The 27,550-nt window shown below is 38.5% G+C and overlaps 1 protein-coding gene across 2 annotated transcripts in view; it reads left to right on the top strand.

The window, feature by feature from the left end:
• The window catches only part of MAN2A1 (mannosidase alpha class 2A member 1), a 172,447-nt gene that overhangs the window by 53,594 nt on the left and 91,303 nt on the right, over positions 1-27,550 (top strand). For both annotated transcript variants that reach the window (XM_008704925.2, XM_040621982.1), the window contains exons 5-8: positions 11,188-11,315; positions 19,504-19,677; positions 22,441-22,627; positions 27,116-27,293. In XM_008704925.2, coding sequence (XP_008703147.1) covers positions 11,188-11,315; positions 19,504-19,677; positions 22,441-22,627; positions 27,116-27,293 — 667 coding nt within the window. The remainder of the gene's footprint in view (positions 1-11,187; positions 11,316-19,503; positions 19,678-22,440; positions 22,628-27,115; positions 27,294-27,550) is intronic.

Raw genomic sequence — 27,550 nt, 5'->3', positions numbered from 1 at the left:
AACGGGGAAAAGCTGAAAGCCTTTCCCTTAAGATCAGGAACACGACAAGGATGCCCACTCTCGCCATTATTATTCAACATAGTACTAGAAGTCCTTGCAACAGCAATCAGACAACAAAAAGGGATAAAAGGTATCCAAATCGGCAAAGAAGAAGTCAAACTGTCTCTCTTCTCAGATGACATGATACTCTGTATGGAAAACCCAAAAGAATCCACCCCCAAACTACTAGAAGTTATAGAGCAATTCAGTAATGTGGCGGGATACAAAATCAATGCTCAGAAATCAGTTGCATTTCTATACACAAATAATGAGACTGAAGAAAGAGATTAGGGAATCCATTCCATTTACAATATCACCAAGAATCACACATTATCTCAGAATTAACCAGAGAGGTAAAGGATCTATATTCTAGAAACTACAGATCACTCTTGAAAGACATTGAAGAAGACACAAAAAGATGGAAAAATATTCCATGCTCGTGGATCGGAAGAATAAACATAGTTAAAATGTCTATGCTATGCAGGGCAATCTACGCTTTCAATGCCATCCCGATCAAAATACCAATGACATTTTTCAAAGAGTTGGAACAAACAGCCTTTAAATTTGTGTGGAACCAGAAAAGGCCCCGAATCGCCAAGGAAATGTTGAAAAGGAAAAATAAAGCTGGGGGTATCACATTGCCAGATTTCGAGCTGTACTACAAAGGTGTGATCACAAAGACAGGATGGTACTGGCACAAAAACAGACACATAGACCAATGGAACAGAATAGAGAACCCAGAAATGGACCCTCGGCTCTTTGGGCACCTAATCTTTGACAAAGCAGGAGAAAACATCCAGTGGAAAAAAGACAGTCTCTTCAATAAATGGTGCTGGGAAAATTGGACAGCTATGTGCAAAGAATGAAAATTTTATTCTTTAATCTCATGTATTTTCTGATTCATTATGAATGAGCATTTTATTAATTTTGTTTTGGAAAATGAGAAAATGAAGTAATGTTCACTCTCTGGTGAAATATTAAAATCTTTTTTTTGGTTTTCTTTTTTATTTTTCTTAAGTTTTTCCTTAAACTCCAGTTAACATACATTGTAATATTAGTTTCAGGTGTACAATATAATGGTTCAACACTTACATGCAACACTCAGTGCTCATCACAGAAAGTGCATGTCTTAATCCCCATCACCTATTTTACACATCCATCCCCCCTCTGGTAACCATCAGTTTGTTCTCTGTAGTTAAGAGTCTCTTTCTTGGTTTACCCCCTCTCTTCCCGCCGCCATGATCATTTGTTTTGTTTTGTGTCTTGAATTCCACATGTGAGTGAAATCATGTGGTATTTGTCTTTGTCTGTTTCGCTTAGCATAATACGCTCTGGCTCTATCCACGTTGTTGCAAATGGCAAGATTTCATTCTTTTTTATGGCTGAGTAATATTCCAGTGTGTGTGTGTGTGTGTGTGTGTGTGTGTGTGTGTGTGTGTGTGAGAGAGAGAGAGAGAGAGAGAGACCTTTATCCATTCATCAGTTGATGGACATTTAGGGTCTTCCCATAATTTGGCTGTTGTTGATAATGCTGCTGTAAACTTTGGGGTATGTGTATCCCTTTGAATTAGTATTTTTGTATCTTTTGGTAAATACCTAGTGCAATGCTGGGTTTAGGGTAGTCCTATTATTAACTTTTTAAGGATGCTCCAAACTTTTCCAGAGTGGCTGCACTAGTTTGCATAAAGAATATCCTCTTACTGAAACTTTACGGAAATGGGGCACCTGGGTGGCTCAGTCAGTTAAGTGTCTGCCTTTGGCTCGGGTCATGATCCCCAGGCCTTGGGATTGAGTCCTGTGTCAGGCTTCCTGCTCAGCCGGGAGTCTACTTCTCCCTCTCCCTTTGCTGCTACCCTCTGTTCCTGTTCTCTCTCTCTGTTAAATAAATAAAATCTTAAAAAAAAACAAACAAAAAAAACTTTACAGAAATGATTAATTGAAGGGTGCTTGGATGCCTCAATCCATTAAGTGTCTGCCTTTAGCTCAGGTCATGATCCCAGGTCCCTGGCATTGAGCCCCGTGTCAGGCTCCCTCCTCAGTGGGGAGTCTGCTTCTCCCTCTCCCTCTGCCACTCCCCCCACTCATGCTCTCTCTCTTTCTCTCTCTCTCATAAATAAAATCTTAAAAAAATAAGAAATGATTAATTGAGCCATCTAATATGGGAAATATTCTTAAATAACATTTCATGCTTATTTTATGCTATAGCTATGTTAGTTTTCAGTGCTTAGGAGAAATCAGGGTATAATATTTATAGTTTTGAAAAAAAATTTCATTTAATCAACGTTTCAATATAAGTCCGAGTATATAAAGGGTACACAGTGAAGGGTAAGAGATGAACCACTCCTGTCTCCTTTCATCTAGTTCTTCCCACGGGACGCAGCTGCTGTGAACTCTTCTATTACAGATATACAGGAAAACATACGGACATATACTTGTGTGCAAATACACATGTATTATGCACACGATAACGTGCCATGCACATTGTGCTGATTTTTTTTGAGTGAGTCTATTTTTTTATTGTAAAAGACTCATAACATAAAACTTAGCATCTTACTGATTTTACTTGTACCATTTGATAGCATTAAGTACATTCACATTGCTGTGCAGTCGTAGCTATTGTCTGTCTCTAGAACTTTTTCATGATCTCACACTGTGACTGTACCTGTTAAACAGTAACTTGCCGGTCACCTTCACCCCTGCCCCTGGCATCCACCATTCTACTTTCTGTTTCCGTACGTTTAACCACTTTAGGTACGTCATATAAATGGGATCATTCAATATGTGTCTCATTGTGTCTGGCTTTGATTTCACTTAGCATAAAGTCTTCAGGGTTCATCCATGTGGAAGCGTGTATCAGAATTCCCTTCCTTTTTCAGGTTGAATAATGGTATGTCGTTGCATGAATATACCACATTTTGCTTATCCATTCATCTATCATTGGCCATTTGAGTTGTTTCTACCTTTTGGCTATTGTGAATAATACTGCTGTGAACATAGGTGTTCAAATATCTGTTCAAGTCCCTGCTTTTAATTCTTTTGTGTATATAACCAGAAGTGGAATTGCTGGATCATGTAGTAATTCTGTGTTTGAATTTTTGGGGGACCCCCATGTTGTTTTCTGCAGCAACTGTACCCTTTACACGCCACCCATGGTCTGAGGTTTCCAGTAGCTCCTCATCCTCATCGACACCTATTTGCTGGTTGTTGTTGTTGTTTTTAAGATACAGTTTCCATCCTAGTGGATATTGTACCATGCTTTTTAATCTTAATAGATCTTGGAGAACCTTTCAGGAAAGAAGAGCCCTTCTTTTTAAAGACAGTATAAAAATGTGTTTTTTTGACTCTTCCCAAGGGGCGACCATGTAATTTTATTTCTGGTCTTTTGTGAATGCATGGAATGTATCTTTATATTTAGTGTGTATAATGCTTCTGTTTATTTTTATACTTTATTTTCTGACTTAATTTGAATGAACATGTATAAAAAGTATATCTGCGTTTTACAACGTGATAGTTACTGCCAGTACTAGAACAATACCGATTTCCATTCATCTTTGACCTCATAGTATGTCACACAACTTTTTGATCTTTCCAATATAAGTAGAAGTGACATCTCTTTGAAGTTTTAATTTGCATTTCCTTATGAGTGAGGCTAAATTTCTTTCCATTTTTGGGAGGCAATCATTTCTGAAGTATATGCTGCATATTCTTTGTTCAGTTGTCTTTTGAGTTATTGGCACCCTTTTCTAATAGGAGCCCTGAGTGTTAAATGGTGACCAAACCAGGTGTGACTCCTGCCCTCAGGGAGCTCGTATGGAGGGAGAAAGACAGTAAGCATACTGCGTGCAATTACAATTTGTGATAAATGCTATGAAAGGAAAGGTTTGGGTTTTATGACAGATAACAATTTAGGTGGCTGGGCTTTGGATGAGATGTGGTGGCTAGGAAAGTCTCCTAGTGGATCCGTAAGAGCCAGTGAGGCAGGTGTTGGGAGGGAAAACATGCCAGGCAGAGAGCACGTGGACAATGAACTGAAAGGAGTATGGCTGGAATGAAGTGAAGGAACGATGAGAGGTAACACATTTGCCATCTGTCCCTCATGTTCTAAATCTTTATATATTTTAAGATTTCATTTATTTATTTTAGAGAGAGAGAGAGAATGTGTGAGCAGGGAGAGGGACAGAAGGAGGCGGAGAGAGAGAATCTCTAGATTCTATACTCCGAGCTGAGTGCAGAGCCTGATGTGGGGCTCAATCTCATGATCCTGAGAATGACCTGAGCGGAAAGCAGGAGTCGGGTGCTCAGCCGGCGGTGCCCCCCAGGCATCCCCTCATGTACTAAATCTTTAAAGACAGGCGTCAGTAATATTCAGAAGTATATGATGAATTTCCCCAATGAGTACTATATGAGGGGTCTTAAAACAGATTTTATTCTTGTTCTCATGTATTAGGTACACCCTATGAAAGGCGTATGAATCAGGCACATGATAAGCAAATGTTTTTAGGCTATTAATTGATTCGTTGGGAGCCTCCATCTTTTTGAATTTTCCACTTAACTAGATTTTTATTTAAGAATGAATCCCTGTACATCATCTTGTATTATTTCATATTTCCCCGGGTGTATGATCACAAAGTCAACTTGTTTTCTCACGTGAAATTAATTTGTGACTCTTTGAAGCTTGCTAAATGATGCATTTTTTACTACTAAGTTATCTGTAACAATTTCCCCATTAGGGAAAAAAGCTCTTTGAGTCTCTCTATGTGTGACCAAGTTCCAAATGTGTGATGAGTCTACATAGGGGAAAAAGTGACACTCAGAGAAAATGATTTGCAGCTTTGTCGGCTCGGCAAGTACATTCTTAAGTGTAAATTCTGCATCTTAGGCAAATCGATCTGTGACAGATATGCTCAGCCTAATTTTGATCAGTTATTTTGTTAAGCTTTTTATACCCAATTCCTGAGCCACGAAATAGTAGAAACAAATGTGTAAAGCTGTTACTAGTAGTTACAAGTCAGCCATTTAAAAAAGTGAAACAGGAGTGTGGTTAATTTTGAAAGTTAGTGCCTGGTTTCCTATTTTCTGTATGTACTCTTTTCTTTCCCTCCCTTTCCCTGTCTTTCTACTTTTGCTTCTAGATCTCATGTTTATTAAGAAATACGAGGAAAAGTGTACCCACAAAAAATTTGCCAGAAGCCAATCTCTTGGCAGAAACCAAGCAATAGATCCTATGGAGTGGGCGTGTCTTTTTTTGATTCTGTATTCCTCTAGGCCAGAGAAACAGCTCACCTGTCTCATGTTGAGTACTAAGTGCGTGGAAATCGGAAGCACCTGTATTTGTTGTGTTTCTGTAGCTATAGGTACTTCCCAGGGCTTGATTTAAAACAAAAACATTATTATGGTCTCAAATGTACAGTTGCAGTCTGCCTTAATTTTATTTTCATCATATTGCTAACAGTGGCAATTTTTAATATGGTACTTTTTTTATAGGCTACCTTAGCTTTTGTGTTATTGCTTATAAATATTTTTCTAAGTATTTCCCGAGGTGTGTTTCTCTACTCTGGCTGTCCTACTTTTTGTACTCATTACTAAATGATGATGATCATTGCTGTGTTCTCAATGATCAGGTTAATGGTTTCCTCACATTTCTTCGGACCTTTTTGTTTTTCTGTCATTCATGAGATACTTCTTAAGTACTTACTGCATATATTCTAGAATACATGCATATCGATGGGAGTTTTGTGCCTGTGTCCCTTTTGCAACTGCTGTGTGAGGGTTTTTGGTTTGGTTTGGTTTGGTTTTGGCAAGTGTTTTTGCCTAACACAGTGAATATTTTGTATCAAACCAAACCTTCCTGCCGCTAAGAATCTTCCAGTTTATCATCTGGTTTTTACCGCTCTTATGCATAGACGAGGAAAAACAAGCAGCTCAGTGGAATAGGATTACTCACCAACCTGATGGTTTGGCCAGGTGTCTAGTCATTGTCATATTGCTTCATATTTCACAACATGTCTTTTTTTTTTTCCGTTTGGTTTTTCTTCTGCTTGATTAGAGACACTATCCTAAGAAAAACTAAAACCTATGTCTTTTCTGGCCTGCGACTGTGACATCATTCATGCCAGTTGTGACCTATTCATGCAGTTTTTCGTAAAAACCTATATGAACATGCTATTTCAAAATATCAGTCTTTGGCTTCTATGACATAATAACTTGGCTTTCTTACAAGTTTGTTTTATTTATTTATTTTTTCTTATTTTTTTTTATTATGATATGTTAGTCACCATATAGTACATCATTAGTTTTTGATGTAGTGTTCCATGATTCATTGTTTGCATATAACACCCAGTGCTCCATGCAGTACGTGCCCTCCTTAATACCCTTTACCAGGATAGGCCATCCCTCCACCCCCCTCCCCTCTGAAACCCTCAGTTTGTTTCCCAGAGTCCATAGTCTCTCGTGGTTCATTCCCCCTTCATTCTTCCCTTCCTTCTCCTACCCATCTCCCTGCTATTCCTTATGTTCCACAGATGAGTGAAACCATATAATTGTCTTTCTCTGCTTGACTAATTTCACTTAGCATAATCTCCTCCAGTCCCATCCATGTTGATGCAAATGTTGGGTAATCATTCTCTCTGATGGCTGAGTAATATTCAATATTATATATGGACCACATCTGCTTTATCCATCTACTCTCTCACACCATACACAAAGATAAACTCCAAATGGATGAAAGACCTCGATGTGAGACAGGAATCCATCAAAATCATAAAGGAGAACATAGGCTGCAAACTCTGACATCGGCCACAGCAACTTCTTTCATGACACGTCTCCAAAAGCAAGGGAAACAAAAGCAAAAATGAGCTTTTGGGACTTCAAGATAAAAAGCTTCTGCACAACAAAGGAAACCTTCAACAAAACAAAGAGGCAACCAACGGAATGGGAGAAGATATTTGCAAATGACACTACAGATAAAAGGCTGGTATCCAAGATCTACAAAGAACTTCTCAAACTCAATACCCAAGAAACAAACAAATCAAAAAATGGGCAGAAAATATGAACAGACACTTTTCCAATGAAGACATACAAATGGCTAACAGACACATGAAAAAATGTTCAACATCATTAACCATCAGGGAAATTCAAATCAAAACCACATTGAGACACCACCTTACACTAGTTAGAATGGCAAAAATTGACAAGGCAAGAAACAACAAATGTTGGAGAGGATGTGGAGAAAGGGGATCCCTCTTACACTGTCGGTGGGAGTGCAAGTTGGTACAGCCACTCTGGAAAACAGTGTGGAGGTCCCTTAAAAACTTAAAAATTGAGCTACCCTATGATCCAGCCATTGCACTACTGGGTATTTACCCCAAAGATACAGACGTAGTGAAGAGAAGGGCCACATGCACCCCAATGTTCATAGCAGCATTGTCCACAATAGCTAAATCGTGGAAGGAGCTGAGATGCCCTTCAACAGACGAATGGATAATGAGTTTGTTTTAAATCCCTCTGATTGAAGCTTTTACAAATAAAACTATATCCCATTCTTTTCCACTAACTTAATTTGCTATTTTAGTAGTCTAAATACTTTAAAAATTTATTTCTCAGCTTTGTATTCTGACCCACTGATGTGCCTTTTTCTAAGTAAGTCACAGTTACATGGTACCTTTTTAATTATAAAAATGCCTTTTACCAAGTGGGAGCGTAGGTTGCACCTCATTACTGTTTTCTAAAATGTTTCAGGCTGTTTTCACAGATGTATTCTTTTTATCTTTAACATTTCTTACTGCCTCTATTTCCTCTTATATTTTTCTTCTGCTTGGTCCTTGACTCTCCTTTTGATTGTTTTCTCCTTACCTCTTAGCTTCTCTCTTTCCTCTGTGTTTTAGTCCCCCTCCCCCCCAAGCTTAATTTTTATATTGGCCTCTTTTCCTAAACTTTTTCTTCTTAGGCTGGCTCCTTTGGGATGTCTCACCGTCCTATCAAACAGCCTTATCCAAATTTGTATTTACTCCCTTCTCACCTCCACTGTGTGTGTCACACTATGGTCCCGTTAGACACCAGGAATTAGCTCCACGAGCCATATGTGCTTTCATCCTTTCTTCTATTGCCAGTCATTGCCTAATTCCTATTGATGATTTTTCATGAGACACCTCTTCTCTCTCCCTCCTCTTCCATATTTCCTACCACTTTCGTATTCTTTTTCTTTTTTAAGATTTTATTTTTGTGTATGTGAGAGAGAGAGAGAGAGAGAGAGTGTGCGGGCAGGAGTGAAGGGAGAGGGACAGATGGAGAAGCAGACTCTCCAATGAGCAGCGAGCCTGATGCGGGGCTCGATCCCAGGACCCTGAGATAATGAACTGAGCCAAAGGCATACGCTTACCCGACTGAGTCACCGAGGCATCCCAAACACTTTTATATTCTGGGTCATACCACCTTATGCCTAGATTGTTCAGACTCCTTTCCCCTGGCCCCTTGCTGTCCAATTTGTTTTGCATATGTCTGTGAGCCTCATCTAATCTAAAACTTTCTGTAAATACTGACTTTGAGCCAAAAGTCTTGTTCAATCATTCCTCATTTATCCCACAACTACCAGAGTGCCCCTTAAATGCCACACACACTTCTCAGTGGTGGGTGTGGCTAAGTGAGCAAAACAGCAGGTGCTCATCCCTGCTCTCTGGGAGCTTACATTCTGCTCTCATGGTGGGTGGGGTTGAGGAGGGCGCTGGAAGCGACATGGAAGCCAACAAGGTAATTCTGGTTGGTGATAAATGCTATCATGTGAGAGTGTGGTGGTATGGTGGGAGGACTGATTTAGGTTGGGTGCTCAAGGAGACTTCTCTGGGCAGGTTTTATTTGAAATGAGACATGAGGACACCCGGGACCACTCAGTTTGGGAAAAATAGGAGAGAAGAAAATAAGTAGGTAAAAAAATTCTGGAAAACATTTTAATGCATAGAAGGCTTTTCCTGCCTTCCCAAAATTGAGTAACAGGTCAGTCTTTAAGATAACGGTTGTGTTCGAATAAGAACTCAATACTGATCACAGTTATCTGGGGCATCATGGGGAGGGGAAGGGATAGATTGTATACAAATAAACCTACGGAAATTAGTTGCTGTTTATAGGAGGTGTGATTCTTTGCTCAGCTGTTTCTTGGAGCCCATTCATGCCTGTGGGACAGGGATCATGTAGCAAAATAGAAGTGATAGAGATGAAAAATTCCATCATTGGAGTGATTTTATTTTCACTTTAAGTTTTAGATTTCTTAATATGTAATTTCTTTTTTCTGTTGAGAAGCAGCAAAGACTTTGTTTTGACCAGTTTATTTCTGAAATTTTCCAAAAGATCTGTTTACTGGGATGCTGAGATAAGTAGCCACATTTCTATATTTGATGGCAAGAGTTGAAATCCCAAATCTGTCCTGACATCTCAGGTTTCCAAGTAGTGGCCATAAGACATAGGAGCTGGGTCTGGGCCAAGGCCTCCAGAGTGTGGCTAAATCTGGCAATCACCAGGAGGATAAGAAGGAGAACTTCTTGGAAGCAGTTTGACAGTAAGAGCAGGACAAAATAGCCTTGGATTTAGTTGTGTTCTTAAAGAAATGCATTTTTTTTTTTTTTTTTAGAGATTTCCAGCTTGTATATCCTAAGTTCTTGATTTGGGCCTATGAGAATCTAATGTTTTGAGTGGACATTTGATGTTTTTTTTTTTTAAGATTTTATTTATTTATTCGACAGAGATAGAGACAGCCAGCGGGAGAGGGAACACAAGCAGGGGGAGTGGGAGAGGAAGAAGCAGGCTTCCAGTGGAGGAGCCTGATGTGGGGCTCGATCCCATAACGCCAGGATCACGCCCTGAGCCGAAGGCAGGTGCTTAACTGCTGTGCCACCCAGGCGCCCCTCGTTTTTTTTTTTTTTTTTTTTTTTAACACTGCAGTGAGCCATCGTAGTCTCCAGGTGAGATTATGTTAGTTGGTGATTCCTGTGGCAATATAGATTAAATTAACATTTAAAAATTTTATACAAGGAATTATTCACTCATTTTAAAAAATTTTGTCCATTATCCACTCTGTCACTGATTATATGATTATGCATGTTTGAATAAATCAGATGTTGTGTTAAAACTGTGGATTCTGTTATAGGCTTTATAGTAAAATGTTTATCTTTAATGCCTCTGGGCTACTTCAACTAAATTTGGCCTAGTACTTGGCACTTAGGGGTCAGTATCCAGTGATGTGAATCCTTATTAAAGCTGCTTTTCTTTCTGAAACTGCGCTATTTTTCAAACCATCTTTACTGCAGACTGACAGGTCTATGGCATTTAAGGTGTTTGCTTAAATTCTCGACGTCTTTACTTCCTCAGGTGCTTCTTCAAATTTTTAATAGTCTATGATTTGGGGGGTTTTTTGGAGGAAGGGAACTTCTTGTAACAATTCAGTTGTTCTAGGGCTGGGGATCTAGTTACCTTGTATGGTATTATGGCAAGGGAGTGCCCAATGGACAGATAATGGTCATGTTAGAGCTTTTCACTCAATAATGTAAAATAAACTGTATAGACACATTTTAACTGAATCTGGAGCAAAGTGCTTCATAATGTTTTCTGTATTCCCAGAGGCATGTATTATTTACTGGCTTTACCTTTATTATTATTACTTTTGTGTAGTTTGCATGATTAACTTACCATTGTCAGAAGGACTAAAATAAATATTGATTTTTCAATATAGGTATATTGAAACAAATATCATGTTTAAAATGACAGTCCTCCAATAAACAGTCAGCGTATACTGCAAGTAAAGCACTTTGCTCGGTGCTTTGTCAGATTCAGAAATAAATCAAATGTGTCTCCTGATATCAGGATCTTTGAAGTTGTCTGGGAGATCATAATCTGATGAAAAGGAACTTCCAAAGTGACCTACAGAGGGTTTGCCTGGGAAGGAAGGGTCACCACAGACACTTCACCAATGATGTTTTATCACCAGAGCCCCAAAGTACAGGGGCTGGATTTTATTCCCTGGTTTAAAAAACTTTTTTAGTAACTTGTATAAATACTGGTTATACTTGCTTAAGGGCTGTCCCTAATGTTTACGCTATTTTAAATCTTTTGTTTGAACTTTTGTATATGTTATTATAAACTCCTATGTTATTTTCTCTCTAGTTTGCTACAGAATGGTCAGTTTGAAATTGTGACAGGTGGCTGGGTTATGCCTGATGAAGCTGCTGCACATTATTTTGCCTTAATTGACCAACTAATTGAAGGACATCAGTGGGTGGGAAAAAATCTAGGTATGTATTGATGTCTTTCTTCTTCATTTGGACTACTTTGGGCAATTAATTTTGGGGAACGTGAGATGAGGTTCTATTTTATTTTTTTAAATAACCAGTTTTCCCAGTATTTTTTTTATCCTTCATTAATTTATGATGTCTCTTCAGTCATAAGCTAAGTTATATAAATATAATATGGTTACTTTTATGGTCATCTACTTTGTAATCTATTATTTTATGTACTATTCTTATTAATTTTAGAATAATTTTTTTCTAACGGTATGCCATTGGGGTTTTGATATTACATTAGTTAAAACTATTGGTTAGAAGAAGCAAAAACCTAATTTATTTGCCTAAGAAAAAGAAGAATGAAAGGAAGGTATTAGTTTCGTCATTGAGAATTCCAGAGATATGGTAGGTTCAGGTAAGGTTGGATCCAGGGGACTCAAATTATGTTGTGTGGACACTATCTCTTTTAGCTCTGCTTGCTTGCCTATTTATTTATTTATGAGAGGGAGGCTGGGGGAGGGGCAGAGGGAGAGGGAAAAAAATCTGAAACAGTCTGCACGCCCAGCAAGGAGCCCTACCTGGAGCTTGATCTCACAACCCTGAGATCATAACCTGAGCTGAAATCAAGACTCGGACGCTCAACCTTCTGAGCCACCCAAGCACCGCTTGTCTCTGCCTATTTTTTCACAGCTTTAGTTTTCTCCTGATTCTCTTCACATGGTGAGTAGGATGGCCGTGGGCAACTAGGATTCTCATCTTCCCAGTCCAGTCAGTCTAGAAGTTTTCCTTAATACCTTACCTCATTGCCTCACTTTGGATTAAGTGCATAACTCTGAGCCAGTTTCTGGGGCCAGAGGTATAGGGGCTGAAATCACCAAGGCCTAGTCATTTTTTTGGAAATGGTCACGGGGGAGAGGGTTTGGTGGAAGGTACGGTCAGTGCCACTGAAACCATGTGAACGATCCTCCGTGGGAAAGAAGGATCTTATTACCCCAAGATGTGGGGACGAGGGTGCTGCACTGATAAAATGAGGTGTTCACTACAGCTCATAACAACATGGGACTCACTGAAATCCTTGCAGTATCTAATATTTGCATCCTGCAACGTGGTATGTAATTCCCTTCAAATATTTCATATCTGAGTACAGTTTTGTAGCATTTAGGAAATCCAAGTCCCCAGACACCAGCCCTTGAAAGGGCAAACCTTTCAAGCAAGACCTTTCTAAACATAGCAGTTTCAGACTTCCTGCATTACCTCCTTTCTGTACAGGCAAGATACCTGTAACTTATTCTAATAATAACAACAGTCACACCAGTGATAGGGCAAAAGAAAAACATAAAGCGAATATGTTAATAATTGGTAAATCCGGTTGGAGGAATGTATGGCAGTTCTTCATATTATTCTTATACCTTTTCTTTTAAGTTTGAATTATTCCAAAGTATAAAGAAAGAATGAATGAGGGTGGCAGGAGTTAATCTCTAACACAGAAAAAAATTTTAAATAGGAAAAAAACAGAAATGCCAAGAAATAAATTCAATAAAAAACACGTATAGTTACCATACAGATACTATGGAATTGGTTCTCTGTGTTTAAACTGTATAAAAACAATGTAATTTATGCTCATCGCGGATGCTACTCTGTGTTTTGAGTTCTTTTCCTTCCGGAAGTCCAGGATCTTAATATGTACTGCTGGGCTGAGGGTGCCTCCATGACCAGCCCCTAACAGACAGCCTGAACACTGAGTCGAGAGCTTCCTTGGTTGACAGCATTTCACTCTTGTCACAGTTGTTTCGATTGTTGTCACAACATGGAGGGATTGAGCCCATCCTGTGCGATTCTGTAGGCAAAGGACTCTTAGAAGCTTGTGCTTGGTTTCCCGTGGACACTGTGCCCCCTGTGCCTTTTCCCTTCGTGGATTTTGCGTTGTATCCTTTCACTGTAATCAGTCATAGCTGTGAGCATGACTGTATGCCGAGTCCTGTACATTTTCTTAACAGATCACTTAAAGGGGGTGGGAGGCTTAGGGACCTCCTACACAGTGCCACTTTTCTTAAATACTAAATTATGTTCTAAACCAAGAATATTTCCTTTATAAACCTCAGTTTGGGGAATTTTCTTCTTTACGCTTAGCTTTTATTGACATATAGGTTATATGGGTGCCTGGGTGGCTCAGTCGGATAAGTGGCTGCCTTCGGTTCAGGGCCCTGTGTTCGAGTTCCACATCAGGCTCCCTGCTCAGTGGGGCGTCTGCTTCTCCCTCTACCCCTCCCCCTGCTCGCGATCTCTCCCTCTCTGTCTCTCTCTCTCTCTCAAATAAATAAATAAATAAAATCTTTTAAAAAAGAGATTTCTTTACAGTTTTTAGAGGTGAATTACATATGTGAAACGCAAAAATATGTGGTCAGGTCTTTGAGTTTTGGCACATATTCTTGGTCCTATAGAGTTGAAGTTTCGGCAAATATGTATATCCAATTAAGCCACTTATTCGTCACCCCAGAAAGTTCCCTCATCCTCCTCAACTCTCCTGCAGCCACCTGCTCTCTGATTTCTATCACTGTAGATTATTTTTGCCTATTTCAGAACTTCATATATATGGACTGACTCTTTCGGATCTGACAGCTTTTGCTCAGCATTAATTTTCTTCTTACAATTGTATTGTCTCCCATATCGTAAAAGTTACCCACTTAAAGTATACAGTTCAGTAGTTTTTACTATATTCGCAGAGTTGTGCAACCATTACCACCATCTATTTTTAGAACATTTTCAACATTCCCAAAAGAAATTTCTTACCCATTAATAAATAGTCACACTCCTCTCTGACTCCACCCTTCCCTGTCCCAGGCGCATGCCACCACCGATCTACTTTTTTTTTTAAGATGTATTCATTTATTTTAGAGACAAGGAGAGTGTGGGGAGGGGGCAGGAAGGGCAGAGAGAGAGAGGGAATCCAAGCAAGACTCCCCACTGAGCACAGAGCCCGACATGAGGCTCCATCTCAGGACCCTGAGATCATGACCTGAGCCGAAATCAACAGCTGGACATTTAACTGACTGAGCCAGTCAGGCGCCCTCTCATCCTCTTTTTGTATGGATGGATTTGACTATTCTGGACATTTCCCATACACAGAATCATACAGTATGGCCTTTGTAACTAGCTTCTTTTACCTGGCATGATGTTTTCAGGTTCATTCATGTTGTAGCATGTATCAGTGCTTCATGCCTTTTTATAGCTGAATAATATTATTTTGTTTGGAAAGACCACATTTATTTCTCCTTTTTTCAGTTGATGGACATTTAGAGATTTAGAGTGTTCCCCTTTTTGGCTACTGTGATTAATGTTGCAACACACACTTCTGTAAGTTTCTTTTTTTTTTTAACCCAACAAAATTTTTTTAAAATTTAAATTCAATTTAATTAACATACAGTGTATCAAAATTTAAATTCAATTTAATTAACATACAGTGTATCGTTAGTTTCAGAGGTAGAAGTCAGTGATTCATCAGTTGCATACAACACCCAGTGCTCATTACATCATGTGCCCTCCTTAATGCCCATCACCCATTACCTCATCCCCCTTCCCCACACTTATGTAAGTTTTTGTAGGGACATAATTTTCATTTCATCTGAGTTTATACCTAGGAGCGAAATTGCTGGGTCATACGGTAGCTCTGTGTTTAGCATCTCGAGAAGCTGCCTAATTGTTTTCCAGAATGGCTGAACTATTCTGCATTCCCCCGGCAATGTATGAGAGTTCTAATTCCTCTGCATGTACAACAGCATTTGTTATTGTCTTTCTTATTTTCACCGTGCCAGTGTGTGTGAAATGGTCCCTCATTATGGCTTTGATTTGCATTTCCCTAAAGACTAATGATTGTAAGCATTTTTTCATGTGTGTTTTGGCTCTTTGCATATCTTCTTTGGAGAAATGTCTGTGCAAATTATTTGCCTATTTTTACAGTTGAGTTGTTCGTCTTTTTGTTGACTTGTAAGAGTTCTTTATATATTCTTGATGCAAGTTTCTTGTCAGACAAGGATTTGCAAATACTTTTTTACATTCTGTGGGTGGTTTTTCAGTTTCATGAAGGTGTCCCCTGATGTACAGAAGTTTTGATTTTGATGAAGTCCAGTTTAGTTTTTTCTTTGTCACCTGTGTTTTTGATGTCACAGCTAAGAAACCATTGTCTCACCTAAGGTCACAAGGATTTACTCTGTGGTTTTTACCTAGGAATTTTATGGTTTTAGCTCCTACATTTAGATAATGAACACATTTGAGAATATGAAATATCTTTTTGTAGCTTTGGCTGCTTTTTGTAAATTTGGGTTGTTTTGTTTCCTAAGCAATTTAGAACATGTTTTGGATACTTTATATTAGGTCATGGTATGCTTTTTAAATTGTTTTGGTTTTTTTGTTAATTTCTGCTTTTGTGACCTCTATTATACAAATACAATCATTATAAACTTTCTGAAATTTGAGTTATTATGATTGTCTTTTGCCCACAATATCATAAATTTTTTGAAGTTTGAGTTACTAATATTGTCTTTTGCCCAAAATATCTGTTTTTAACTGTTCCCTGACTTCTCTTATGCTTTTAATATTAAATGTACTTGGAATAATCCAGTTTGACTAATTATTCATATTACTCATTTCTAATTTTTAAGTCTATTAGACTTGTCAAAAATTGAGTGGTGTATTTATTCTTTTTAATGACCATTTCTTATCATTTTCCCTACCAGTTTTTACTTTTATATATTTTGATATTCTTGCTTGATGGCACAGAATCTTTTTCATGACCATCTTTCCTGGTTTTATTGGCAAACGTACCCTTTATAAAACATTGGCAATTTTTATGCTGTATTTTTACCCAAATTTGCCCCTTATACCTTTTAAAACAATACTTTCCATGCCAAGGAAACCCTAGCGTATCGGATACTGGGGTCCTTTCTAGGTCTATGCCTAGCTCTCACCTCCTTTCCTGTCAAAATTTTAAAAAATATGGTTTAGGTTCTTCTTTTTCTGTATCGTCACCTCCCAGGGATGCTTCAGTCCCCTGCAGCTCGGCTGCTGCTCCTTGGATCTAGTGAGTTTGATACAGAAAACATCCTGCTAAAATCTGACATCACTGTAGAATTTGATGGTGATTTTTACTCTCGCTTATGAGCTAATTCTGCCCTTGTTATTTGGGACATTGCAATCCTTTATTATTTTATAACTTAATTTTGGTATAATTTCAGACTTATAAAAAGTAGCGTGACAGCTGGGAAGGGCTCTTTCATATGTCCTGTACTTAGATTCATATGCATGGTTTTCTGAACCATTTGCGAGTAAGTTGGAGGCATCTTTTTCCTTTATCTTACAGTTCTTCATTGTGTATTTTCTAAGAAATAAGGATGTTTTCTTACATAACCAAAAGAAAGTTATCAAATCCAGAATGTTAGCCGCGGTACAATACTATAATCTAATTCATAGGCTATATTCAAATTGTCTCAATAGCATTTTTTTTTTTTTTTAATGAAAGGTGCTTTTTTTCCTCGAAGTCTAGTGTCCAGCCATGGTCATGTGTTGCATTTAGTTATCACATCTCTTCAATCTCCTTTAATTTGGAACAGCTAGCTCCTCAGCCTTTTTAATTTCTTGACCTTGATATTTTTGAAGAATGCAGACCTTTGTGGTAGAAAGTCTTTTTGAGTGTGTCTGTTTCCTCATGATTAGCTTCAGGTTATTTCTCCTTCCTCCCTCCCTCCCTTCCTTCGTAACCTAACCTAAACCAGTCTACTTCTTTTGCTCAAATATCACTGTAGTAATGTTCTGTTGTCCTCGGTGCATCCTGTTGTCCCCCTGTCCTGATGTCCCCCTGTTCTAATGCTGGTGATACCAGCCTTGGTCAGTTGCTTGATATTTTTGAAGAATGCAGATATTTTTTGACCTTGATATTTTTGACCTTGATATTTTTGAAGAATGCAGACCTTTGTGGTAGAAAGTCTTTTTGAGTGTGTCTGTTTCCTCATGATTAGCTTCAGGTTATTTCTCCTTCCTCCCTCCCTCCCTTCCTTCGTAACCTAACCTAAACCAGTCTACTTCTTTTGCTCAAATATCACTGTAGTAATGTTCTGTTGTCCTCAGTGCATCCTGTTGTCCCCCTGTCCTGATGTCCCCCTGTTCTAATGCTGGTGATACCAGCCTTGGTCAGTTGCTTAATTCGTGTCTGTTAAGTTTCTTTGCTATCCTGTTGCATTTTTCTTCTTTAATTAATAACTTATTTGTGGGAGACACATTGAGATTAGGTAAATATCCTATTCCTCATCAAACTTGCATGTTGTAGTTTTAGGATCCATTGATGGTTTTCTAATTCTGTCATTCCTTCTATAATTATTAGTTGGCATTCTACTGAAAGGAATACCTTTCCTTTTTATTTCCTTTATTTCCTATTTCTTTCTTTTTTATTTTCTTTTTATGTGGAGCTCATGGATTTCATGGCTTCTTATTTTATTCAGTCGGTTATAATCCAGTACTATCATTGTTTATTTTGATTCCCTGTCCCTCACAGATTTGGATAATGGAAGCCCCTACAGGCTGTCTCTTGAGTTATTTTAATATGTTCCCATGATTCTTTGACCGTTTCTTTACTTACGCTCTAAGGATATGTTCCAGGCCTATTTCAAGTCGGTGTCTTAAAGTACATTCTGCTCTCCCACATTTACATATTTTGTAGTTCCTTAACAGTGTAAAACCTGGCTCCCTTGTCTTAATTTGCTCAAAATTGGAATACATAAAAAGTAGTTCCAGAATTGTTAAACCATACCACCACAAAAAACCAAAAATACTAAATTGAGTTCAAGATTTCTTGGGCGCCTGGGTGGCTCAGTCAGATAAGTGGCTGCCTTCGGCTCAGGGTCCTGTTCGAGTTCCACATCAGGCTCCCTGCTCAGTGGGGCGTCTCCTTCTCCCTCTACCCCTCCCCTGCTCGTGATCTCTTACTCCCTGTCTCTCTCTCTCTCTCAAATAAATAAATAAATAAATAAAATCTTTTAAAAAAGAGATTTCTTTACAGTTTTTAGAAGTGAATTACATATGTGAAATGCAAAAATATGTGGTCAGGTCTTTGAGTTTTGGCACATATTCTTGGTCCTGTGAGAGTTGTGACTTTCTCTCCTTAGTCTCCTTTGCTGGCTTCCCAGCTCTGTGTTCATCTTCAGGATTGTTCCACAGAGTTCTTCCCTCCCCTCTCTTTTCTGTTACTCTGTGTTACACCTATTTGCATGATATCCTGTGCAGTCAGGATCAAGATAAACTCATTTTTATAATCCTAGAACCTCTCATAGTCTAGGTATATGGAAATGCTAAACAGGTGTTTGAAAAAAAATGCACATATAATACTACTTATGTAGATTTGTAGAGGTTGTATGTACAAGTTTGCTTTTGAGTATCCCGAATAAATAAAAGGTCAGATTTGTATAATGCTGGATGACTAGTCTTCTTTCATTAATTCCGATCTTTACATTTATTATGTTTATTTTTTACATTGTACCTTGTGTGAAATTGAGCTATATCTTTATTCGATGGCTCTTATAATTGCTGTGAGTCAGCGGTGAAAAATTCCATTAATCCTTTCTGGGTAGAGAGAAAGTACCAGCATTTTCTTATATTATAATTATATTTCATTAAGATTTAATGAAGTATGGTACAGTTATTTTGGCCAGTTCTGCTACTGTATAAAAAGATGCTTTGGAGCTGTTGTGAGGTATGAAAGGCAGCCTGAAAATTCCTTAACATTGGGATTGAGGAGTACAGGTTGAAATAAGTTAGCTTACTTTTCTTTATTACATAGCAGCAGTTGCTGGGTTATCCAACTCAAAGAAAAACAAGACTGTGAGGTCTTAGAAGGCAGGGGGCTTGGTCCTATTTGTTTCTCTAGCTCCATTAAGTGGCAGTAGCTTTCTAGTACGTGTAAGATGGCAGAGTCTTTACTTCAGCTCCAGTTGACGAACCTCCATCGCCGTTTCGCTGCCTGGGAGGACATGGCAGCGGCAGCATCCTCCGTCTGGGAGCCCTGCTGGGAGTGTGTGCTAAAGGGTAATGCTGGGGAGATGCTTTGTCCTCAAACCCAGAATACCATAAAACTCTGATCACTCTGAATGGGTTGTGACTGCTTTTCAGTTCATTATCAATTTAAAAAAATAACACTTGTTTTCTTTATCAACAGGAGTGAAACCTCGGTCTGGTTGGGCCATTGATCCTTTTGGACATTCACCAACAATGGCTTATCTCCTCAAACGTGCTGGATTTTCTCACATGCTTATTCAGAGAGTTCATTATGCAGTTAAAAAACATTTTGCATTGCATAAAACGCTGGAATTTTATTGGAGACAGAATTGGGGTATGTAGGGTTTGATGAAAGTGGAAGATCTCACTTGACCTAGATGTTATTTCATAAGGGTTATGAACTCCTGTAGTTACGGGTTTTATTCAGAGTGTCAGTCTTGAAAATTAGGTTGCTTCAAGATACACAGTCTTACAATTTTTTTCCTGGTGTATTTGTGTTCAGATTCTCTTAAGCAGTGGTGAGGATATTTATCTATAGAACATTGTGGATTCTTTTTTATGCCTAAAGGAAGTAAATAAATGTAAGGAATTAGTCTTTTGCAAATAATGCTTTCACTTGCTTCTGTTTTGAAAAGGGCGTGTTTTATCACAAAGTTGAACATGTGGTAGAACTTCTATCCACTCATTTATTTCATGTTCAGCCTGTATTTCCTCCTTCTGTCTTTCTGTCTTTGTATCTACTGAGAATTGCCTTTTAAAACCTTAATCCTATCCTCCTGGAACAGCCCTCCTATTACCTGTACTGCTTGTTTTCACGCTGTATTCTGTGGGCGCACAGGTGTTCCAAGGTCATACTTCTCCAGCTCTTTGCTTGGGGGTGGGGAGGAGACAAGATTTAGGCTTCTTGAGAGGTTTTTGCCTTTCCCAACCCCCATTTAATTCAGAATACCATATTACTTCTTGTTCTTTATTGAGTTCTTATTATGGGCCATGCATTGTATTGTAAGCTTTATATCTGCTCTCTCACTAGTCTTTATCCTTTAACTTTGGTTCTCTTATTTTCCCTTTTAATGGTGAAGAAATTGATGCTTGGAGCTGTGAAGCCATTTGCCAAAAGTCATACAGGTAGTAGGTACAGAGGCGAGATCTGAATCCAGCTTTGTACTAAAGAAACCCGGGCTTTTAAGCCGCTGGCATTCACTGCTGTCCCAGTACTGGGTTCTCAGTAAGATTTCATCTGCAAAAAGGATTTTGTTGCTAAAACAATATTCAGAAATTACTGCACTGCATCATACTTGCTTTCCTTTGTAAGTTAGATCCCCCCTTCAGTGTTTTCAAAAAATCATTTGCAAATCTAGACAGTAACTTCCTTATACATACTACTGTTTTTTCAATAAGGAAAGAAATTAACTATATAATTTTTTATTCTGGAAAATAAAACCTGTAAAGGAAACAAGATCTTGTAGGGGGTTATATCCTGTATACTTTGATCAAATGTAAAGGAACATATTAATTAAAACAAAAAAAGGATTGTTAATTTGAAGAGGCCCTACTTACACTATTGCCTACATTCAGATTGCCCATAAATATCAATCAGCAAGAAATTACTAAGTACTTTTATGTACTTAATACCATGCTTAGAAGAAATATAGAGAATTTCCCTGCCTATCAGGAAATTACCATCTTAATTTGATAAAAGACAAGACCAGCGGCAGCAGATGAGCTAAATGTGTAAATGAGCTGCTAAATAGTACAGCGGGAAGCAAAGGAGTGGGGCTATTTAGTGTGTCTTTGATCTACAAGAGAAGGGAAGAAAAGTTGCCACCCAGGGCCTCTGTGTAGATAGCAAACATTAGTGACCAGCATCCATGATGTCACACTCGACTGTGATTCAGGGAAGCAACCCACAGCACAGAAATATACAAATTACAATAGCTTTAAAATTTGGAAAAGAGCTGGTAATTACTTTAACTAAATGGAGTATGAGATAGAACTGGAATATTTTAGCACTTACCAGATAGATTTGAACATGTTGCTTCAAAATTATGTTTTGGAACTCATTTGAGCTTCTTTGTGTGTTCTGGTTCTTAATGAAGCCGTTATTTTCATTTTTTAAAACGTGTGTGTGGCTTTTTGTTTTCTTTGTTGTTGTTGTGTCTGTCTTTGTCATAAAAGCAGTACATAGCCCAGTGCTGAAAAGTAGAAATCCACACCTGAATAAAGGGGGAGAGGTATTTACGGGCAGGAGCCTACAAAGGTAACCATTTTTAACCCTTGGTTAAGTCCTCCATCACTGGGTGGTAGGCTTCTGACCTTTCAAGGGCAGTGATAACAACACTTGCTGGCGTTGAGGATTTCATGAAAAACAGTTCTGCATCAGGAACCAGTGCTCGCTTTCTGTATATTTTTTGTTTGCTTTGTTTTTTGTTTGTTGTGGGGTTTTTTGTTGTTTTTTTGTTTTGTTTGGGGGGGGTGGTTTGAGAAGTACTTTCACTTGTCCTGTGCTGCTTTCTTGGTGAAAAGTGCCAGTGGCTCTTTACTGGTGAACATTGGGGAGACTCTGTGAACTCTTCCGGTGGCCCTTTCTTCTCCTCACAGCAAGAAATAGATAGGAATTTGCCCAGCATTCTCACAAGCCTCCCTGCCTTCTTCCTTTCCTCCTTTATTCTCATTCTCTCTTCTTCCCTCCCTTCTTCTGCATCTAGTGTCATGGTCTTCCTCAGTGTGTCCCGTTACTGATGTGGGGACAGATATGGCAAGGAGCTGGCAGCCAGGGATGGACACAGCCCATAATTTTGGGTGAGCCAGTGATAACTTGGCTTCTGTTGGGTTTGTATCTTTCCAGGCCAGCAGTCACTGGTTCGTGATGGGTCTCTGCTCAGTTTAGATGGAAGAGGTAGAGAGAGACCGAGATGTGAGTCTCTTCCTTGAGGCTGGTGGTCGTTAAATGCCGCTGGAGTCTGTGTATGAGTAGTTAAGTGGGTTGTGGATTTAGGGTGGAGCTTGCATTACATATGTAGAAAGTACTGCCATCTTGAACAGTTTGGGGAAAACACAGTTTGTAAATCTGGGTTTGTCTGTTGGCTCTTTATTTTAGATCTGGAATCTGGCACAGATATTTTTTGCCACATGATGCCCTTCTACAGCTATGACATCCCTCATACGTGCGGACCTGATCCTAAAATATGCTGCCAGTTTGATTTTAAACGGCTTCCCGGAGGCAGATTCGGTTGTCCCTGGGGAGTCCCCCCAGAAACAATACATCTTGGAAATGTCCAAAAGAGGTATGAAAATACGCATTTTGTTAAGGCGGCATCTCGGACAAAGCCCCAGCTCAGCTGCTCTTTGCTGAAGGGTTCAGTAGCCAGCATTATCCATGCTCAGGGTAATTATTCAGCCAGATCTAAAGCAACTTAAAAATGTCAGAGCTTCGACTGTGCCTTTTATGTGTTATAACTTAATGAAAAATGAACAACAGTTGATCACTATATTTGGAGAACCTATAACACTCTGTTATTACCCTCTCCTTTGCCCTCATTATGAAAGCCTTCTGCTGCGTTTGGTTGATCTCACATACTTTCGTTGATAATAAAACTTCTGGTCTCTATTGTATACATTGGTAAGAAAAGCAACCCAACTGCAAAAATACGTTTACTGAAATGGCACACATAAAGAGTATAATTATCTGTTCTTTTAATAACAATTTCAATAATAGTGGATGCTGCCCAGCTCTGATGAATACACTTTTTCGATCTTTCTGATTTTTTTGACTTACAGACAATTTTTAATTAGGAATATTTATACTTAAGGATATTTACTTAAATAAAAAAGGAATGAATCATTTTTAAGAAGAAAATTATGCTCATGATGGAAGCATCTCATTATACTAAGTTACCTATACTTCTCATTTGCATGCTTTTAAAGTTTAATTTCTTCACTTAAAAATTACTGGTGTATAATGCCTTTAAATAAAACATTGTATTGCAATATAAACCCACTCACCTCTGGCAGAAAAATGATACAGGCTTTTATTTTTTTAGATAGATTGTGTTATTTATTATCCACATGAGGAGATTTTTGAGAATGAGATGGGGAACTATAAACAGTTAAACTAGGATGACAGCCATAAATTTTGTAAACTACAACATTCATTAACTCTATTTTTAAGACTTTAAAATTTCTGGTTTCCGAAAACCTGCACTGCCTAGGTTCTTGTACATGTTATCCTTAAAAATTTTTCAATAACATGATGGTAACACGAATGTAGGCATACTTTTAAACTCATTGTATTATTGTGTACATTAATTGTGTAACAATAATTATGTGCACTTTTTTTTTGCCATTTGTAAGTTTGATGGTTTCAGGGAACTCCACACTCATGTGACTTGCTAAGAAGAAGCTAGGCCTCCTGCCTTCCACAGGAGGGTTAAAATGGGCAAGGGTGAGGCAGGTCAGCAGTTATCAAGCACGGCTGCCCAAATCACCCAAGGAGCGTTCGAAAAATCTCCAGCCCAACAAAATGAGAATAGTGTGCCAGCATAGTCACCCCCCAGGTGGTTGCAAAGCACAGTGATAAAGCCTTTTAAAGTAAGATCTTTGCACTGTGCACTATCAAGTCTATTTATTTTAAAAATTGCTCCTTAAAAACAATGTGTGGAGAAGGTGAGATTGAGCCTCTCTGCCTTGTCAGTCCTTGTGGCCATAAAATATTCCATTGTGAGCCTCTCACTGTGGCACATGCAAAAGTATTTTAACATGGCAGCCTTCTTGAAGCCATAGATCCTTTCTAGCAAATCTGACTTTTATAGTTGTTTTGAAAAACTATCCAAGATTAGGGATCAACCTGGTTTCATTTTATTGGTTCCTGCACAGTGAAGATCAGTGAGGAGGAGTGAATAGTGTGCTTTCTGGGGTTAGGTTAGGCAGAGGAGAAGAACCCAGTTAGGCAGCGTAAGATGTTCTGTAGAGCAGGGGGTCAGAGATAGGGAATTTCTTTGAAGGTAGCCAAATGCTTCATCTGGGGACTCCCAGTGCTCCAAAGACCTTGTGAGGCCCCTCTTTTTCTTTCTTGGTGGTGCTGAGAGTACCTGTATAAAGTGCATTATTGGGAAAAAAGCTATTTTGTGTAATCCTTTTGCTGTGTCCCATCGACACTTCAAAGATTGCCCCCCAGGAATATATCTTGTGCTCAGTCCGTTCCAGTGATTCTGCAAGTGGTTTCCAGGGACCTGGGGACATAGAGATAAAAGAATCTATTTAAAACTTACTTAGATTTTTTAAAAACTTCTTATAAGTCTTGAAATCTTAATTCTACTGGTGACTTCACATCCAGATATCACCTTCCTTTTTACTTTGTGATGAATGAAGATCAAACGCAGGCGTTCCAGCTTGGTGGCACCTGATTTTTAATACCCTAAAGAAAATGAGATTTAACCATAACGTACAGGTGATAAAATTGGTACTGTTTAGTTCTGTACGTTCCTCTACTTTGCAAATAAAGAATTACCATTCTTTATCAAGTTGCGTTTTTGTTCTCATACATTTTACATATGATGGTGATTTACATGTGGCATGATACAGGATGTTCTAGGGAATTGTTTTTTCTTGGTTCTAGTGAAGTTGACATTTCTAACCTGGTAGAAGTGAACAGCAAGTGGCTGCTGCCCTTCTTCAGATGTGCTGTTGGTCAGTTGATTTGGCATTCGTGTTCCGTATATTAGTAAATATCCGCTCTCTACCAGGTCGGATAGATTGGCCTCTTGGCTTTCCCGGTGTTGACACCTTCTGAGCAGGAGCTCGGGGGTTAGGACGGGTGCCGAATGGAAAAGTCACGTTGAATGTCTGTGATTTCTTTCCTCTTACGTGTCTTACGTATATACACACAAGATATGGAGTATCTGGTAGTAAACCTTGGCGTTCATTTAAAGGAGCGTTTATCCTCTGCTGTGCTGGTTGCCTAGGGGATCTGATTGGGTGCTCAGTCACAGTATATCTTCTATCTGTGATTTATAGGTTTGGTTTTTTTCTCTTTTTCATTTTTCTCTTATTAATCTCATTAAATGAGTGTTTTTAAATTATAAGTAATCTAAGATTATTTTGGTAAGTGTGGAATATTAGTAAATTATTAGTAAAAATTAAGTACTCTACTGAATGCTAATCTCAGAAAACTATGTTTTGTAAAAATATTATGGTTATATTTTGCTCGCCAAGTTATTTAATTTTGCTAATAATTTAATATTAGCAAGGCGATTTCAGAGACTATCGGTATAAAAAGATCACGTGAGATTCTAAGTTTAGTTAAATGTTTTTAATTCTATAAAATACTTCTTTCCATTATTATGTTCTTTGAGTTTCTTTCGTAAGTTTTATATTGTGAATTGGAACTTACTTCTCAATAATCCTTGAAATGAAAATTGGAATACTGGGTAAAAAGCACATTAGTCATTTATCACTAATTTCTTAAGCTTGGCATTGCAAACATAGAGAATTACTCTGAGTTCATCTGCTTATTTAATTTCATTTTTGTAAGCCATTCCTCTTAAAATAGTTTGTATTCCTAGACGTCCTCAAATGGTGCCCCAGTTCAGCATTCAGCAGTTCAACCCCAGAGGTTTTCTGCAGAATATTAGAATATGAAATATAAAAGCACATCAGCACATTTAGTATTTAGCTGACCTTTGGAGTCGCGGGTTAGATCTGAGGGAAGTAGAAACCAAAAAAGCTAATTCAACTCCAAAGCTTTATCCGTTGATCAGTACTGAGAAGGACACTGACAGATATCCAGTTTATTGACGGCAGGTGTTAAGTGAGTTGTTTTTATTCCTTTTGAAGAGAAAATCAGGTTCTATAATTGGTTTCATTCAAACTATTACTTTTTTTATGTTTAATCAGGCAAGTTTAGATCAAATTAGAGAAAGGGATCTTAAGTCAAAGACAACTTCAAAGTTTATATAGATGAGAAATCCTTTTTGTCTTGTTGGACTCAATTGTTTTAAAACACGGGCAGTCTGGGATCCAGTGTCTGTGGCGGGGCTTCAGGAGGCCGTTGATGTTCCCAGTAACTATATGTCAAAGTTGGTTTGTGACTTTATTTCTCTAAGGATAATCCGCTGGAAAACTGGATTTTTCTCTCTTGTAAGAATTTATGAATATACTTTTTTAAGATATAGTTATCCATTTGAGAGAGAGAGAGCAGAGGGAGAGGCAGAGGGAGAGGGAGTGAGAGTCCCAAGCAGACTGCGTTGAGCACAGGACCCAATGCAGGGCTTGATCTCATGACCCTGAGACCATGACTGGAGCTGAAACCAAGAGTCTGGATGCTCAACCAACTATGCCACCCAGGCGCCCCAGAATTTATGAATGTTGTAAATGGATGATGAAAATTACTATAGTAGTTTTTTATTTTTATTTATTTTTTTTATTTTTTTAAAGATTTTATTTATTTATTTGACAGAGATAGAGACAGCCAGCGAGAGAGGGAACACAAGCAGGGGGAGTGGGAGAGGAAGAAGCAGGCTCATAGCAGAGGAGCCTGATGTGGGGCTCGATCCCAGAACGCCGGGATCACGCCCTGAGCCGAAGGCAGGCGCTTAACCGCTGTGCCACCCAGGCGCCCCACTATAGTAGTTTTTAAAAAATCTTCCTTATAAATCATACTAACCTAGAATACAGGTAAACTATACAACAATTTCTTTTAACATAATACACTTTTTAATGAGATCCCCCTTGTCCTTTTCTTAATACTATTATTATTTTCTCTTTTTCTTTTGTAGGGCTGAGATGCTTTTAGATCAGTACCGAAAGAAGTCAAAGCTCTTCCGTACTACAGTTGTCCTGGCCCCACTAGGAGATGATTTTCGCTACTGTGAACGCACAGAATGGGATCATCAGTTTAAGAATTACCAGCTGCTTTTTGATTATATGAATTCTCATCCTGAGTATAATGTCAAGGTAATTTGAAAATATTTAATTATGATACTGTATTTGAAGTTGAGCCTTCATTATTAAATGAGGCTACAATACGGGGCCTTAGTTCCTTTGTCCCACATCCCAATATTTCCTAGAATGTGTAGTCCTTTTGGAAGAGTATAGTTCTTAAAGAGGAAAAATATCTAGTACTATAGTTGCATTTCTGAAGCTGTCCCTTTCCTCCCATTAAAGAGACGTTACTTTTAGATAGCTGTAAACATGCACCTACTAAGTTGTGA

Source organism: Ursus maritimus, unplaced genomic scaffold (assembly GCF_017311325.1).
Source record: "Ursus maritimus isolate PB19 unplaced genomic scaffold, ASM1731132v1 scaffold_5, whole genome shotgun sequence".
Taxonomy (NCBI): Eukaryota; Metazoa; Chordata; class Mammalia; order Carnivora; family Ursidae; genus Ursus; species Ursus maritimus.
This window is presented reverse-complemented; position numbering and strand designations above follow the sequence as displayed.